This window comes from Meriones unguiculatus, chromosome 4 (genome assembly GCF_030254825.1).
Source record: "Meriones unguiculatus strain TT.TT164.6M chromosome 4, Bangor_MerUng_6.1, whole genome shotgun sequence".
NCBI classification, from domain to species: Eukaryota; Metazoa; Chordata; class Mammalia; order Rodentia; family Muridae; genus Meriones; species Meriones unguiculatus.
The window spans coordinates 13,979,826-13,992,137 of NC_083352.1; the positions used below are offsets into that span (position 1 = coordinate 13,979,826).

At 48.2% G+C, this 12,312-nt stretch overlaps 1 protein-coding gene across 1 annotated transcript; it reads right to left on the minus strand.

The window, feature by feature from the left end:
- Window positions 1–7,874: 7,874 nt before the first annotated feature.
- LOC110566875 (sperm-associated antigen 11A-like) lies at window positions 7,875–9,415 on the minus strand. The gene is made up of 2 exons (XM_021664781.2): window positions 9,361–9,415; window positions 7,875–8,038 (listed from the first exon to the last, which is right to left on the minus strand). The coding sequence occupies exons 1-2, from the start codon at window positions 9,413–9,415 to the stop codon at window positions 7,890–7,892; spliced, it is 204 nt and encodes a 67-aa protein (XP_021520456.1). The 3' UTR covers window positions 7,875–7,889.
- Between the last annotated feature and the right edge of the window lie 2,897 nt (window positions 9,416–12,312).

Sequence of the window (12,312 nt, forward strand, 5' to 3'; positions counted from 1 at the left end):
TCTTGGAATTTCGTCCGTTAGGAATCAGTGAGTCTCCTCTATGAAGGCTAGACAGTGAGGACTTTTAGGCTTTGCTGGCCACATGGTTTCTATTGTAATCACTCAACTTCATGGGTAGAGTTCAAAATGTATCTGAAACAATAAGCGAATTCCTATGGCTCTGCCCCAGTAGGACCCTATCTACATAAACAGGTGGCATCTGGCTTTAGTTGGTGGGCTCTAGCTTGCTGACCTCTGGCACACATTCAGGGGACAAAGGGTCCAGTGCACAATCTCCAGGATGGCATCAGTAGCCTTGCTGCCTGGCATCCATGTTGTGGGCCCTGTCCCTTTGGATCAGGGCCTTGCCTTACTGGCACTTTACCCACTGAGCTATCTTCGCAATCCTCTGAATACACGTGAGGATGTGAGTTCCATCTCCAGCACCCACATAAAAGCCAGGGACAGTGACACACGCCTGCAGTCAATCAATCTCAATGCTGGGTGTCTTCTGTATGTCAGATTATGCGTTGCTCATACCATCGTACACACCAACAGCCAGATCCAAAAATACACTGGGGTCTGCCTTTTAAGAAGACTGTGGGGGTGAAAACTGATAGCTGGGTGCCCCTCTCAAACTGTACCCATTTTTTGCATGAGCAGTGGCATGATGGTGCTATAGAATACCCTCATCAAGAGACAGTCTTTACCCAAAGGGAAAAGCCTTTTTCTTCACACACGCTTTCATTTTTATATATTATCTCTCTATGTATTTTATTTCACCGTCATTACAACTGCACTACCCTGGAAAGCAAACAGCCATCCTGAGGAGTGGTACAATCATTGCATCCAGGAAGGTTATGATGTAAAAAGATGAGATTATCCACACTCATGCTCAAAAGACCAGTGCAGGAAGCCTGAGCGGCTGGCCCCTTTCTATCACACTCACCCTCCTCAACCCGGACATTCTATATACCCACAATTATCTTATCCTGCTGCTCCTCAGTCTGGTCACTTGAAAGGGTCCCCAGATAAGAACAGACCAGGAATGGGATCTCCAAGAGTAAGTGGGAGAAAGGAAATGAATAGAGTAGGAAGCGAGCTTTCAGGCAACAGACTGAGCCTGGAACACACAAGACCCCACCTGGAAAATCAGCTTTTTAGAGAACTCCAAAAAAAAAGTGTAAATTTGCTTGACTTTAGAATTTTCCCATCTCTAAGGAAACGCTGAAGCCATTTGTGTTTGTATCTAACGGGCCTAGGGCAGGTGTGTTAGGGACGGGAGGCAATGAAAGATGATTATCACTGTTTTCTGTGAGCAGCTGGTGAGGAAACTCCCTCCATCTCGTGCCTGTGAGTCACAGCCGCAGAGTGGCGGGGCTGAGGGAGGCTCACGGCTGCTCTGGAGGAACCGGGATTCCACAGTGTGGGTGACCGCTGTCACCTCAAGATACAAAATAAGTGCCAGTCCCGAATCTTGAGAAAACTAGTCACGGAGCTACAGCAGCCACCTAGGTCAGATCCCTGTGAAGGTGTCTGGGCACAGCAGTAATTTGTCCAAACTCCGAAGATGGGGCTGATCATCGTTGCAGGAGAGGGTGTTGATTCCTTCAGCTTGTGTGTGGCACATGAGTGGCAGAGAGATAGGCCTTGCAGGAAGAATCCACCTCCTTCGAGCTTCCTCCCCGTGACAACGCAGTGAGGGCAACAGTGAAATGAGACACTTTCTGGTTCCTATGTTTATGCTCACCTGGGACGTCCACCACGCCCAGCATCAAGAATTACAGTGCAGCCTAGTAAGCGAGTCACGACTCTCAGCTACCAACTGGTCTGGCAAAGGTAGATTCCAGGAAGCCCCGGGTTGACTCACCAAAGCCTTCCATCCGCTGGGAAAGGCCCAGATCTGTACCCCGTCTCACAGTGTAGACCAGCACCTGGATTGCTAACATCCACAGTGCTTTCCTGACCTGCAGGGTGGGGTGGGGCGGGGCTGGGGTGGGGGAATATGCGTTTTGCAAAAGGAATGGGGTAGAGAGATGCTCCCTTTATAGAGGAGGAAGACAGACATACACAGTGACGCAGAAAGGTTTCTTCGGAAGACTTCGTAACCTATCCCCTGGTCCACCCTCCTGAGAATTTCCTCCTCAGCTGTCCCTCCCTTCCGATCGCTGCCCTGCCTCCTGCTCTGGCAGCGATTACTTCTTCCTTAGGTTTCCTCATCCTGCTGCTGGGAGTAAGCCAACAAGAACAGAGAACAACCTGGCCTCGCTGACCCTCTCTATATCCTGGGGGGCCTTGTCCGTCTGAACGCCAGTCTGGCTTTTGTGTATTTTTTTTAACTCCCATCATTTCTTCTTTATTTCCTTCCTAACTTCCTTCCCTCCCCTGATCCCTCCCGTCATCTCCCTCCTTCCCTCCTTTTCTTCCTTTCCTCCTTCATCTTCTCTTTCCCTTTCTTTCTTCTGTCCAATAATACAAAATAATCACACAGTTTAGGAAGCAAGAACAGGACAACTCTGGGAGTTCTGGGTGTGTGGCTGCTTGAGGTACATGCCAGCCGCTGTCTGCTGAGGAAGAAGGCCAAGGAGGTGGCCTGGCCAATGCGTCGTAAAGCTTAGAAATACTCTGGGCAGCCTTAAAGATGGAGCTGGTTTCCGCCTTCCACCTTCCCGATGGTGAGTGCTCTCTGTCACGAACAATTCCACATTTGGCTAAGGCCGAAGATCTGGCTGGCTTCCACGTATGTGGACCTATCTGCATTGCCCAAATGGCACGCTGGGGTTGGCTACCCAGAGGCTGTTTAAGGTGTGGGCTGGCTTTCCCCAGGGTCAGATGATTGTTCAAGGTTCCTGAATAAACTGCATTGAAAAAAAAAAAGAAATACTCTGGGCATGAGGAACAGAGGCCCAAAATCCAAGAAGTAAATGTTTGGGAGGTTAAAAAATTTTAAAGATTTGAGCTGATTAAAGCTCAAGGAAGGGCTGCAGCTGAGTTTTTTAGTGGGGTTTGACATGAGGGGTCTCAGAGGCCATGTTGGGGAAATTAGGTATAAGTGCCAAGACAGATATTTAGGGAATCCCAGGACCCGAGAGATATAAAGGGACCCTGTCCTTCTTGACCAGCGTCCCATTGGCTCAGTGCCTGTAGCAGGCATATGGCAAAGGGTCTGTGCCTCAGTCCCTTTGTGTTTTCAAATAGTCTTCAAGCAACTGGCTCAAGCCCTCTTTGGAAGCTCACATGTCAGGGTGAGACGGCTGCTGTGGGAGTGAGGAGATCACACAGTGGGTGAAAATCCTTTGCTCCTACTGCCAGGCTGTAACCGGAGAAAATCTCCCACCTTCCCCCAGCCACTTTGACACCTGCCCGTTCCCTCTTTTCTTCCAAGATAGGGCAGGGGTCCCTTGGCTCTTGAGGTGACTCCCAGACTCATTCCCATGTCTAGAAACATCCTAGGTATGGCAGAAATCCCAAAGTCCTCTCACATACTCCCACCAAAGGGGGAAGACAGGGCTGCCCCATTAGTTGCACAGCCTTGAACTGCTTTCCTATCTCACATTCCCATTCCCCTGTCTCTAGAACCTGTGTGATACCCAGGATGCTAATTAAGAAATAAAGTATTTCCAGTCATTCCTCATGGTAACAGAAAGCAAACACAAGGATGAAGCTGGGTGTGCCTTGGAGTCCTGCCTGGTCTTTGGGACATTCCAGCCATCACTGGGATGCTGAGAAAACCTCATCTGACTTTTGCATTTTTGCCCTGAGTCAAGCTACACTGATGCTCTTTGTCTCCCGAGACCCCTCCCTGTGGGTCATACAGAAGCCACCATCCCCTGGCTGCCCTGCTGGCAGGAAGAACGATCTGTGAATCCTCAGACTTGGCTGGAGGAAGCATGTTTCCTTGCACGTGAGACACGTGACAGCTGCCAAAGGAGTCAGTGATGGAGTCCAGTGTGAGCTAATGCACCCTGGGCCTCTCCCAGGAGGAGGCGTGGGGAACTGGCAGGTTCACCTGGCACCCCTCCAGCCACCCTGATGACTCAGGAGTTTAGAGAGCCATCCTTTGTGGACTGACAAAGACTGGCTTGTGCCTGGAGTGAGGAAAGCAGCAGAGGACTGTGGGCATGCGGAGCTCCTAACTTCCAGAGACTTGACTCTCTGGAGGAGAAGTGTGTGGCCCTGCTGAACCAGATCCTATTGGGGACGTGACTTTCCCAGGCATGTTCTGCGGAAGGACTCTGAAGCCAGTTCCAAAAATGGAATCCTGATGCTTTGAGCTGTTGTCACATTGCTGATAACCGTACCTAGCCTGTGGTTCCCAGACAAAGTGTTTGGGGTGTTTCTTGTTTTATAAATACATATTTCATCTGTCTGTCACCTTCTGGCTCCAAGAGAGCTGTCCTGGGGACTGGTGACAGGACCATGAGTCTAAGACAGCGGTTCTCAACCACTGTCATGGCCCCCAAAAGAACGTCAGAAAGACACAGAGATTTACATTCTGATACATAACGGCAACAAAATTACAGTTATGAAGTGGTAAGGGAAATAATTTTATGGTTCGGGGTCACCACAACTCCAGGCTCTGTAGGAATGGGTCACAGCATCAGGAAGGCTGAGAACCACCACCAAGGATGCGGCCACGCACACATCACGCTCTGGTGACAAAAAAATAGGAGCAGAGCACTGAAGGAAACCCGTGTTGAGGTTTGGCTCAATTAATTCACCAAGTCACACTTATCTTTTTCTTGTTTTGGTTAGTGAAAGTATAAGTGTTAGCGTTTGTGACTACCAGACCCTTTACACTTATGCGGCACGGATTATGGGGCCAGAAGGCTAAGCGCTCTAAGAGGAGCGCCCAAAGGGCACAAAGAACAAAGAGACAAAGCAAGAGGTGATGTAGGGAGGGGAGCAGCTGCCGGAACAACTCAGTCTGAGCTGGATTCCTCCCCATTCACTGGAGGGACCTACAGCGTACAGCTAACATGTGTGGAACGGAGATAAAGACACTACAGCTAGCACCAAGAAATTCCCGCTAGAGGTGCGATTAATTCTGAACCCTGCCGCAATTCCAGGTGTTTTTTCTCTAACCGTGGGACCAGCTTCCGCGGAGAAAACAAATAAAAATTAAAACCCAAAACCAAGCTGGGCGTGGTGACGCACGCCTATGATTCCAGCACTTAGGAAGGCAGAAGCAGACAGATTCCTGTGAATTCGAGGCCAACCTGGTCTACAGAACGAGTCCAGGACAGTCAAGGCTACACAGAGAAACCCTGTCTAGGAAGGAAAACAAACCAACCATAAAACCCTTATGACATTAGCAGTGACGGCGCGCCCTCTTGTGGTCGTTATTGGTATCGATGAGTGGCCTCTAGGCCCAGGGTTTTTGGTTTGGTTTTGTTTGTTTGTTTGTTTGTTTGTTTGTTTTGGCCTCCAGAAAGACAATCAGCATTAATACCAGCCCAGAACTGTTGAAGACCGAAAATACTTTCATTTAATAACATGAGAAACCGAACGAATGAGGAGAAAAGGAAGGAATGCTGTTCTTGGCGCTCATCAGGAGCTCTAAATCAATTCCTTCAGACTCCAGGGGGCACCTCTCACTGGTAAATTACATATCACATCGGCTCTAAACCACCTGGGGGAAGCCTGTTGCTGGCTGGCAATCCGGTTTTTTCCCACTGTCACTGCGGAGCTGTCTGTCTAAGCCTCGGTTTCCAGCAGGTAGGGAAGGCTGCAGGTGCCCCTTCTCTTCCGTGTGTGAGGCACACAAACTAAGAAGTTTTGCATCTCAGCCAGAGGACATTCCTACAGTGTCGCCCGGTTTCCCACTCGAGGCTATTACACAGGGATGCGGACTGGGGCTCAGTTAGCAGAACGCGTGCCTAGCAGGCTTGCGGACTGAACACACACGCCCAGTATGAACAGCCATTGTGATGGTGCACACTTGTACCCCCCCCATCCTCCCCTCCCCCCCCCACCGCAACACACTGTTGGTGGATACGGTAGGTAGGATCCAAGGCAGGCCTGAACTACGTGAAAAAGTGTCCTCAAAAACAAAATCAACAACCAAACACACTTAAAAGCATATGACAGAGTGAGCGATGTATTCTATGGTGAGAGTGTGTAATAGGGATTTATGAGATCCATCTGGCCTAGCCCTCGGTTGTTCTCGCACCATGTGTAGGCTGTGTGGTGGAAAGATGGCAAAAGGGTGGCTCCTCTCAACACTCTGCTTGTGGAGAACCCCACCCAGAACCCCTAAAGAAGCATCCTTCTGCTCTGGAAAGCTCCGGCGTCCTGCGCTGGAGCCTCGAGCGTCTAGCTCAGCTTCTTCATCTAACCCTGGGAAGCAGGAACACGCACTTCCGGCCCTCTGTGCCATGCTCCGTTGGGAGGGTGGAACCATGCCCCTGACCCATGCTCGGCGCTGGAGGCCACTTCCGGCAGCCAACCACTTCCGGCTGAGACAGAACTGTTGAGCTCGGAAAGGTGGCTCTCAGAGCAGAGGCTGAGCCTGGAGCCAGCACCCTCCCCGGACAGGCATTCCCACGGGCACGGAGGGTGTGTTCCACTCTGTGCAGCACAAGAGAAGGCTTTAAGAAATGCGGGGGTCTGAGGCAGCCTCCCTTCTCTGCAGCCCCAGGGATTATATTGGGGGGGGGAGGATTAAAATGAATGCACTGAGAAAAGGCTGCAGAAGGACGGAAGCAAGGATGTCAGACGCTCATTGTAACTTGGGATGAGAATCCAGGCCAGAAGTAGGTCACACGGGTTCATAAGCAAGAGTAGATTCAAGCAGTAAACGGAAACACGGGAAGAGGGGTTTTTGTCTGTTCATCTGGAGAACGCTTGGCCTGTGGCCTGTAACACAGCAGCACATTTCTCTTAATGACGGCCTGCATTCCTCCCCTGTAGTTAATTGTTAGGAAATTTCACACATGAGGTCCTGCGGAGCTTCGGGTGCTTAGAAACATTCTTTTAAAGCAGCAGAGTGGGCTCAGGAAGGAGGTTCAGGCACTGAAGGCTTCACAAGTCTGATGGCCTGAGTGCCACCCTAGGACGCGTGGAGGGAGGAGAGAACTCACCCCCAAAATCCTTACCTCCGCATGTGACCTGGTGTGAATCAGTGCGCGCGCGCTCTCTCTCTCTCACCCTCTCTCTCTTCTCCGTGTCTCTCTCTCGCTCTCTGTCTCTCTCACACACACAAAGGCACCATACATACACACGTATACACGAACACACCAATAAACATTTAAAGATAAAAGTAACTGATCACTCTTACAGGCTCAAGCATCCCATTGATGAATTTCTTATTCGTGGCAATTTGATTGGCCTCAAGAGTATTTTTCATTGTCCTTAAATCCCAGGAATGGCCACACTTAAACCTGACTGTATTCTCTGTAAGATGGCAAGTTCGCCCTGTTACTCAGCTTACATGATATAAGAAGAAGTGCTGAAAGACAACAAATTAGGTTATGTGTTGGTAATGACGTGAGGAGGGTCTGGAGATGGGGCAGGGGCCCTAGCGACCTGAGCAAGAAGGAAGAAGCTAGCACTGGGCTTGATAAGATGGATGCTGTAGAGGACATACGACCAGCAAAGTGGCCATTCTTGGCATCTCAGGAGCTGAGCTTGGTTTCTGCTCTATACTATCCCTGGGTATGTGGGGACTATCACCCACTACAAGGAAAGGATGGAGCACAGGACTGCAGAAAATGCCAGGAACTCCTCAAAGCCCTTTAAAAATAAATGGTAAGTTAACGCTTTGTCGATCAAATCCTTTCATCAAACCTCTGCCTCGGTGCTAGGTTCATTCAACAAGCATTTATTGGGCACACGCCAGCAGCTGCACAGACCCAAGGCCTCTGGGGTGCTGCCAGGTCTCCGTCTTCCAGGAGCATACACCCCACACCCTAGTTCTCAACAAAACTGGGCACACAGCACCTGTTCCAGGGGTCCGAGCAGATGTCCCCCTTTTTCTCACCAGAACGGCACATAAAAAGTCTGCAGTGGCCCCGCTGCATGAGGCACACGGTGTTTCTGATTCCCGGTGGCATGTCCCCTGTGGGTGCAACAGACAGAGATGAAGGGCAGCTCCGGCCCACAGCCCGGTGCCGACAGCACGCTGCCTTCTTACAAAGCTAAGCCCCAGCTTTGGGAAGACTTGATCCCTTAGCTTTTCATAGCAACCATTTCTATCTCACGGTGTGACTGGGAGGGTGTGAAATCCCCTGGCCCACCGCAGGCCCTGAGAAACTGGTGTTACATCAGGGTTCTTCAGCTGCCTGGAGATAGAGGTCCTCTGTGGGGAGGAAACCTCCCCTGGTCAGTGCCTGGCAGAAATTTCACACTCTCCCTGCAGCTTGCTTCCTTGTGCACAGACTCTGGGCTGCCTGGACAGATCCCTTGCTCCCTTCCAGCTCTGATACACATATGACTGTAATTCTTTGCTGAACTAGGCATCTTGGAAAACAGAGCAGAGTAATCGGAGGCAGGCCTCTGGCTGTAGAAAATTAGAAGTGGGCCTGCCTCCTGTCTGTGGCTGGATTTCCACTCTTATTACTACTATAAGAAGAAGAAAAGTAAAAATATGACTTGTGTGTGGCCCTTCTAAGTAAAAAAGTAAATGAGAATCCCCGTAAAGAAAGCACTATGGGAAAGAGATGGTTAAAAAAAGAGACCTTTCTAACAAAACAACAGTAACACAACATAGGTCTTACATGCTTAGAAAAATAGTCTCCTGCAAAGCCAGACTTCAGATGGGTGCTGACTTATGGGGATATGGAAATGTGGTGTCGCCCACCTTGACAGAAGAGCCACTAACCCAAAGGCTTCAGCATCAGGAGCCACTTTTCTTTGAGTAATTCATTTTCTCTCACTGGAAAATCTTTTTAAAGGATACAGCTGGTGAGTGTGTGTGTGTGTGTGTGTGTGTGTGTGTGTGTGTGTGTGTGTGCGTGCAGTAGGTTACATGCAAAAGCTAGAGGAATGCCATGGATGTGAATACCTTCTCTGTTCACTGCATAGCAGTAATATCACACTGCTTCTGCAGGTGCTTCCTTGTCCACAGACTCTGGGCTGCCTGGGGAGAGCTCTTGTTCCCTTCCAGTTCTCACACACGTATGACTGTAATTCTATGCTGAAAAAAAACTATCTCAGAATGCAACCAGACCTTTCTATTGTACTTGAGAAAATAGTCTTTATGTCTTGTGCTATAAACCCTTACAACTCTCAAAGAACAAACAAACAAACGAAATAAACCCCGAAACCTCTTCATTATGAGTGGTCCACCATCTGTGCCCACTGTCTGTACTCAGACACAGCTCAGTGCTGTCCACAAGCAGGAAAAAAAGCCTTCTCCAGGGCTATTCAGAAGATATTTACCTGAGTTTTCTGGGATCAAGCAGAAGAAAACAGCACAGAGTAGCAAAGCCTTCATGCTTTATGGCTCCCTCTCTGGGCAGAAAAGCAGGTGTGACTAATGACTGAGTTGAGCCAGGTGGGGAAGGAAGATGAGACCTTTATAGTTTTGGAGAATGCTACTCAGATGTGAAGGCATTTATCTGCTCTACTGAGTTAAGCTGTGGGCAGAAAGTGCCAGGTAATCTTTCTTCTTTGCCTAAAAATAGACCACACCATGGCATTCCCTAGAGGCAGAGATAGCCCAATTTAGCATGTGAAACTTGAAGAAGGACCTTGGGAGACTGGCTGCTGCACGAAGGCACTGTGGTAGGCTGGGAGGTGACAGAGACTTAATCGTGTAAAGATGTGTCCTTGGCCTTCGAAGTGTTCAGCTGGGCAGGACCCACCTCAGCTGAGACACCACAGAGACTGTTCTGAGCAGAAGCCACTCCCAGAGATCTGCTCAACAGAAACGCAGCCCCGTATGCACACACAACTTTCAGTATAGTGTGACTCATCACAGTCCATAGACAAGAGTTAGGCGGCAGATTATGACATAAGGAGACAATTAGCGATTTCCCACACAGCAATGAAAATAGGAGAACATGACAGCAGCAGCAGCAGAGGGATGCAAAGGCAACAGGAGGCCAGATAAAACACACCAAATTCACAAATTTGCAAAAGCAAAACTACTAGAAGGTGGAATACTGTCCACACTGGGAGAGGAAGGCATATCTCACATCTGTCCGGGTCCTCTCCACTTGAAGAGGTCAGTTGGAGGGGTCAGGGAAACAAAAAGCAATCTTTAGAAAGAGGGTCCCAAGCAGAATCCAGGGCAGATGATCCTGAAACAGACAGTCAACGCAGCTACTCATCCTGTCCTTGTTTTAGTCTCTGGTCAGTTGGATTTGCTTCTCTTAAAATTCTGATAAAAATGGAAAGCCTTTGCCCTTGAACTCACAGTTATGGTTACCCATTCGAAATTGGACTGCCCAACAACCTGCCATGGAGGAGGGGAGGGACTCAAGCCTAGCCCCTCTCTGAGGATCTGACATTTTATCCAGCGGTGTAGATATAACTAAGGTCTCCATGTTCCTGTGAGGAACTCTTCATAACTGTTCCTGTAAGCAACCCTAGTGGAGCTCACTAGCTCAATTAAAAAGACAAAGGACACAAAAGTAGGGAGTTAGAGTTAGACCAAGCTATGCGGAAGCGGGAGGGGATACAAGAGAGCAATGGGTGTGAATGTGACCAAAATATAAAGTATACATGCATTAAGCTATCATAATGAAACTCATTATACATAATTAATATGTATCAATCATAAACCAAAGAGTAAAAGAAAACAAGCCTATCCTCAGTGCTCCCATGGCAATTCCAGTAGTTTCTCATTAACCCTTCCAATAACTTTTAACTTCTGAGTGGATGTATAGGCATCATAGCCTCATTGCTAAATAAACAGCAGACTTCACCCATTACTCTGGCCTTTCCTTTGTTAGGTTGGCATATGTTGGAGAGATGTTTTAAGTGGGAATATGGAAAGCTTTCTCATTTTTTATGACAGCTTCATAATGTTCATGCCGGCTGACCTCCACCTCAGTTACCCAGATGAGAGCACAGGTACTTGACCTCTAGCCTGAGCAAAAGTGCATTTTGACAAAAAGGAGTAAAACACAATGCCAGACTGAGCTGCGGCTGAACAGTGAGTTCCCTCCACAGAGAGGACAGCCAAGAGTCCATCAGACATTTCCAACTCCGCAACAATGATCAAAGCCTGAGGACCCTGGCAACTGATCCCCAGGCCTTTCTGTCCTTTGTAAAAGTTCAGGAAGTTGCTACCTAGGATCAAAATAAGTTGTGTGAAAATATCGAAGAATTAGTACAAAAATATGAAAAAAAATATCAAAGTACCAATAAAAATGAGACGACAGGATAAATGGGACCCTGAAATTGCTTCTGTGCCCACAATCAATCATGAAAATAATTTAAAATAAAATGGACCATTGCCCTAAGCGATACTTATGAATTAAGGATGTAAAGCAGACATGAAACATGTGCATGGTACATGTGTGAAGATCAGACTCAGACTGACAGCTATGCTATCTGCCAGAACAACTGGAGCTTGGCTCCTCAGGGCCCCACAGTGTAGGAACCTGCGTCTCTGCTGGAACGCTGATGAGACTTGTCAGTGAGCTCCACTTTCTCCTCTCCCTCCTTTACAATGGCATGCCTCACTCTCCAGAACGAAGTCTTGAGAGTCACTTTTCTCAGTCTCCTACCTGGAAACAGACTCATCCCTGGAGGAGAAGGAAGTGGAATAAATAGTGATCCTATTTATTTTGGCCCCTAATAAGTTGATTGTCCAACCCAGGTCATGAAGTTTTCAAACTGTACTGGAGGTTTTTAAACTATAATTTCATAGCCCTCTCACTAGTGGCATTTAATGTACTTATATTTTTATAAATGTATACATAGGTACTGAATTGTGATTGCATTGACTCATCGTTACCCCTTTTTATTCCCCACTTTCTTTTATTTGTTTGTTTGTTTTTGGTTTTTCAAGACAGGGTGTTTCTGTGTAGCCTTGGACTTGATTTGAGTTCAGGCTGGCCTCGAACTTACAGAGATCTATCTGCTTCTGCTTCTTCAAGTGCTGGGATTGTACACCCGGCCCCATCTCCCTCTACTGTCAAGACTTTTTTTCATACTTCTGTTTTCTAAAATGTGAAGACTGTGGGTAGTAATCACTTAGAGGGTATAAAGAAGCTGAGGTGCGCAAACCTTTCAGGATATAGCTATAAAACAGTGAGGCAGCTGATAGACTGTATGCTAAGAACACCCCCCACACACACACTGCATTCCTTAACAGTCTCAATCAATGTTCTGTTCATCATTGGGGAGGAAGTTTCAACTCATTAAATAACTAAACATGGG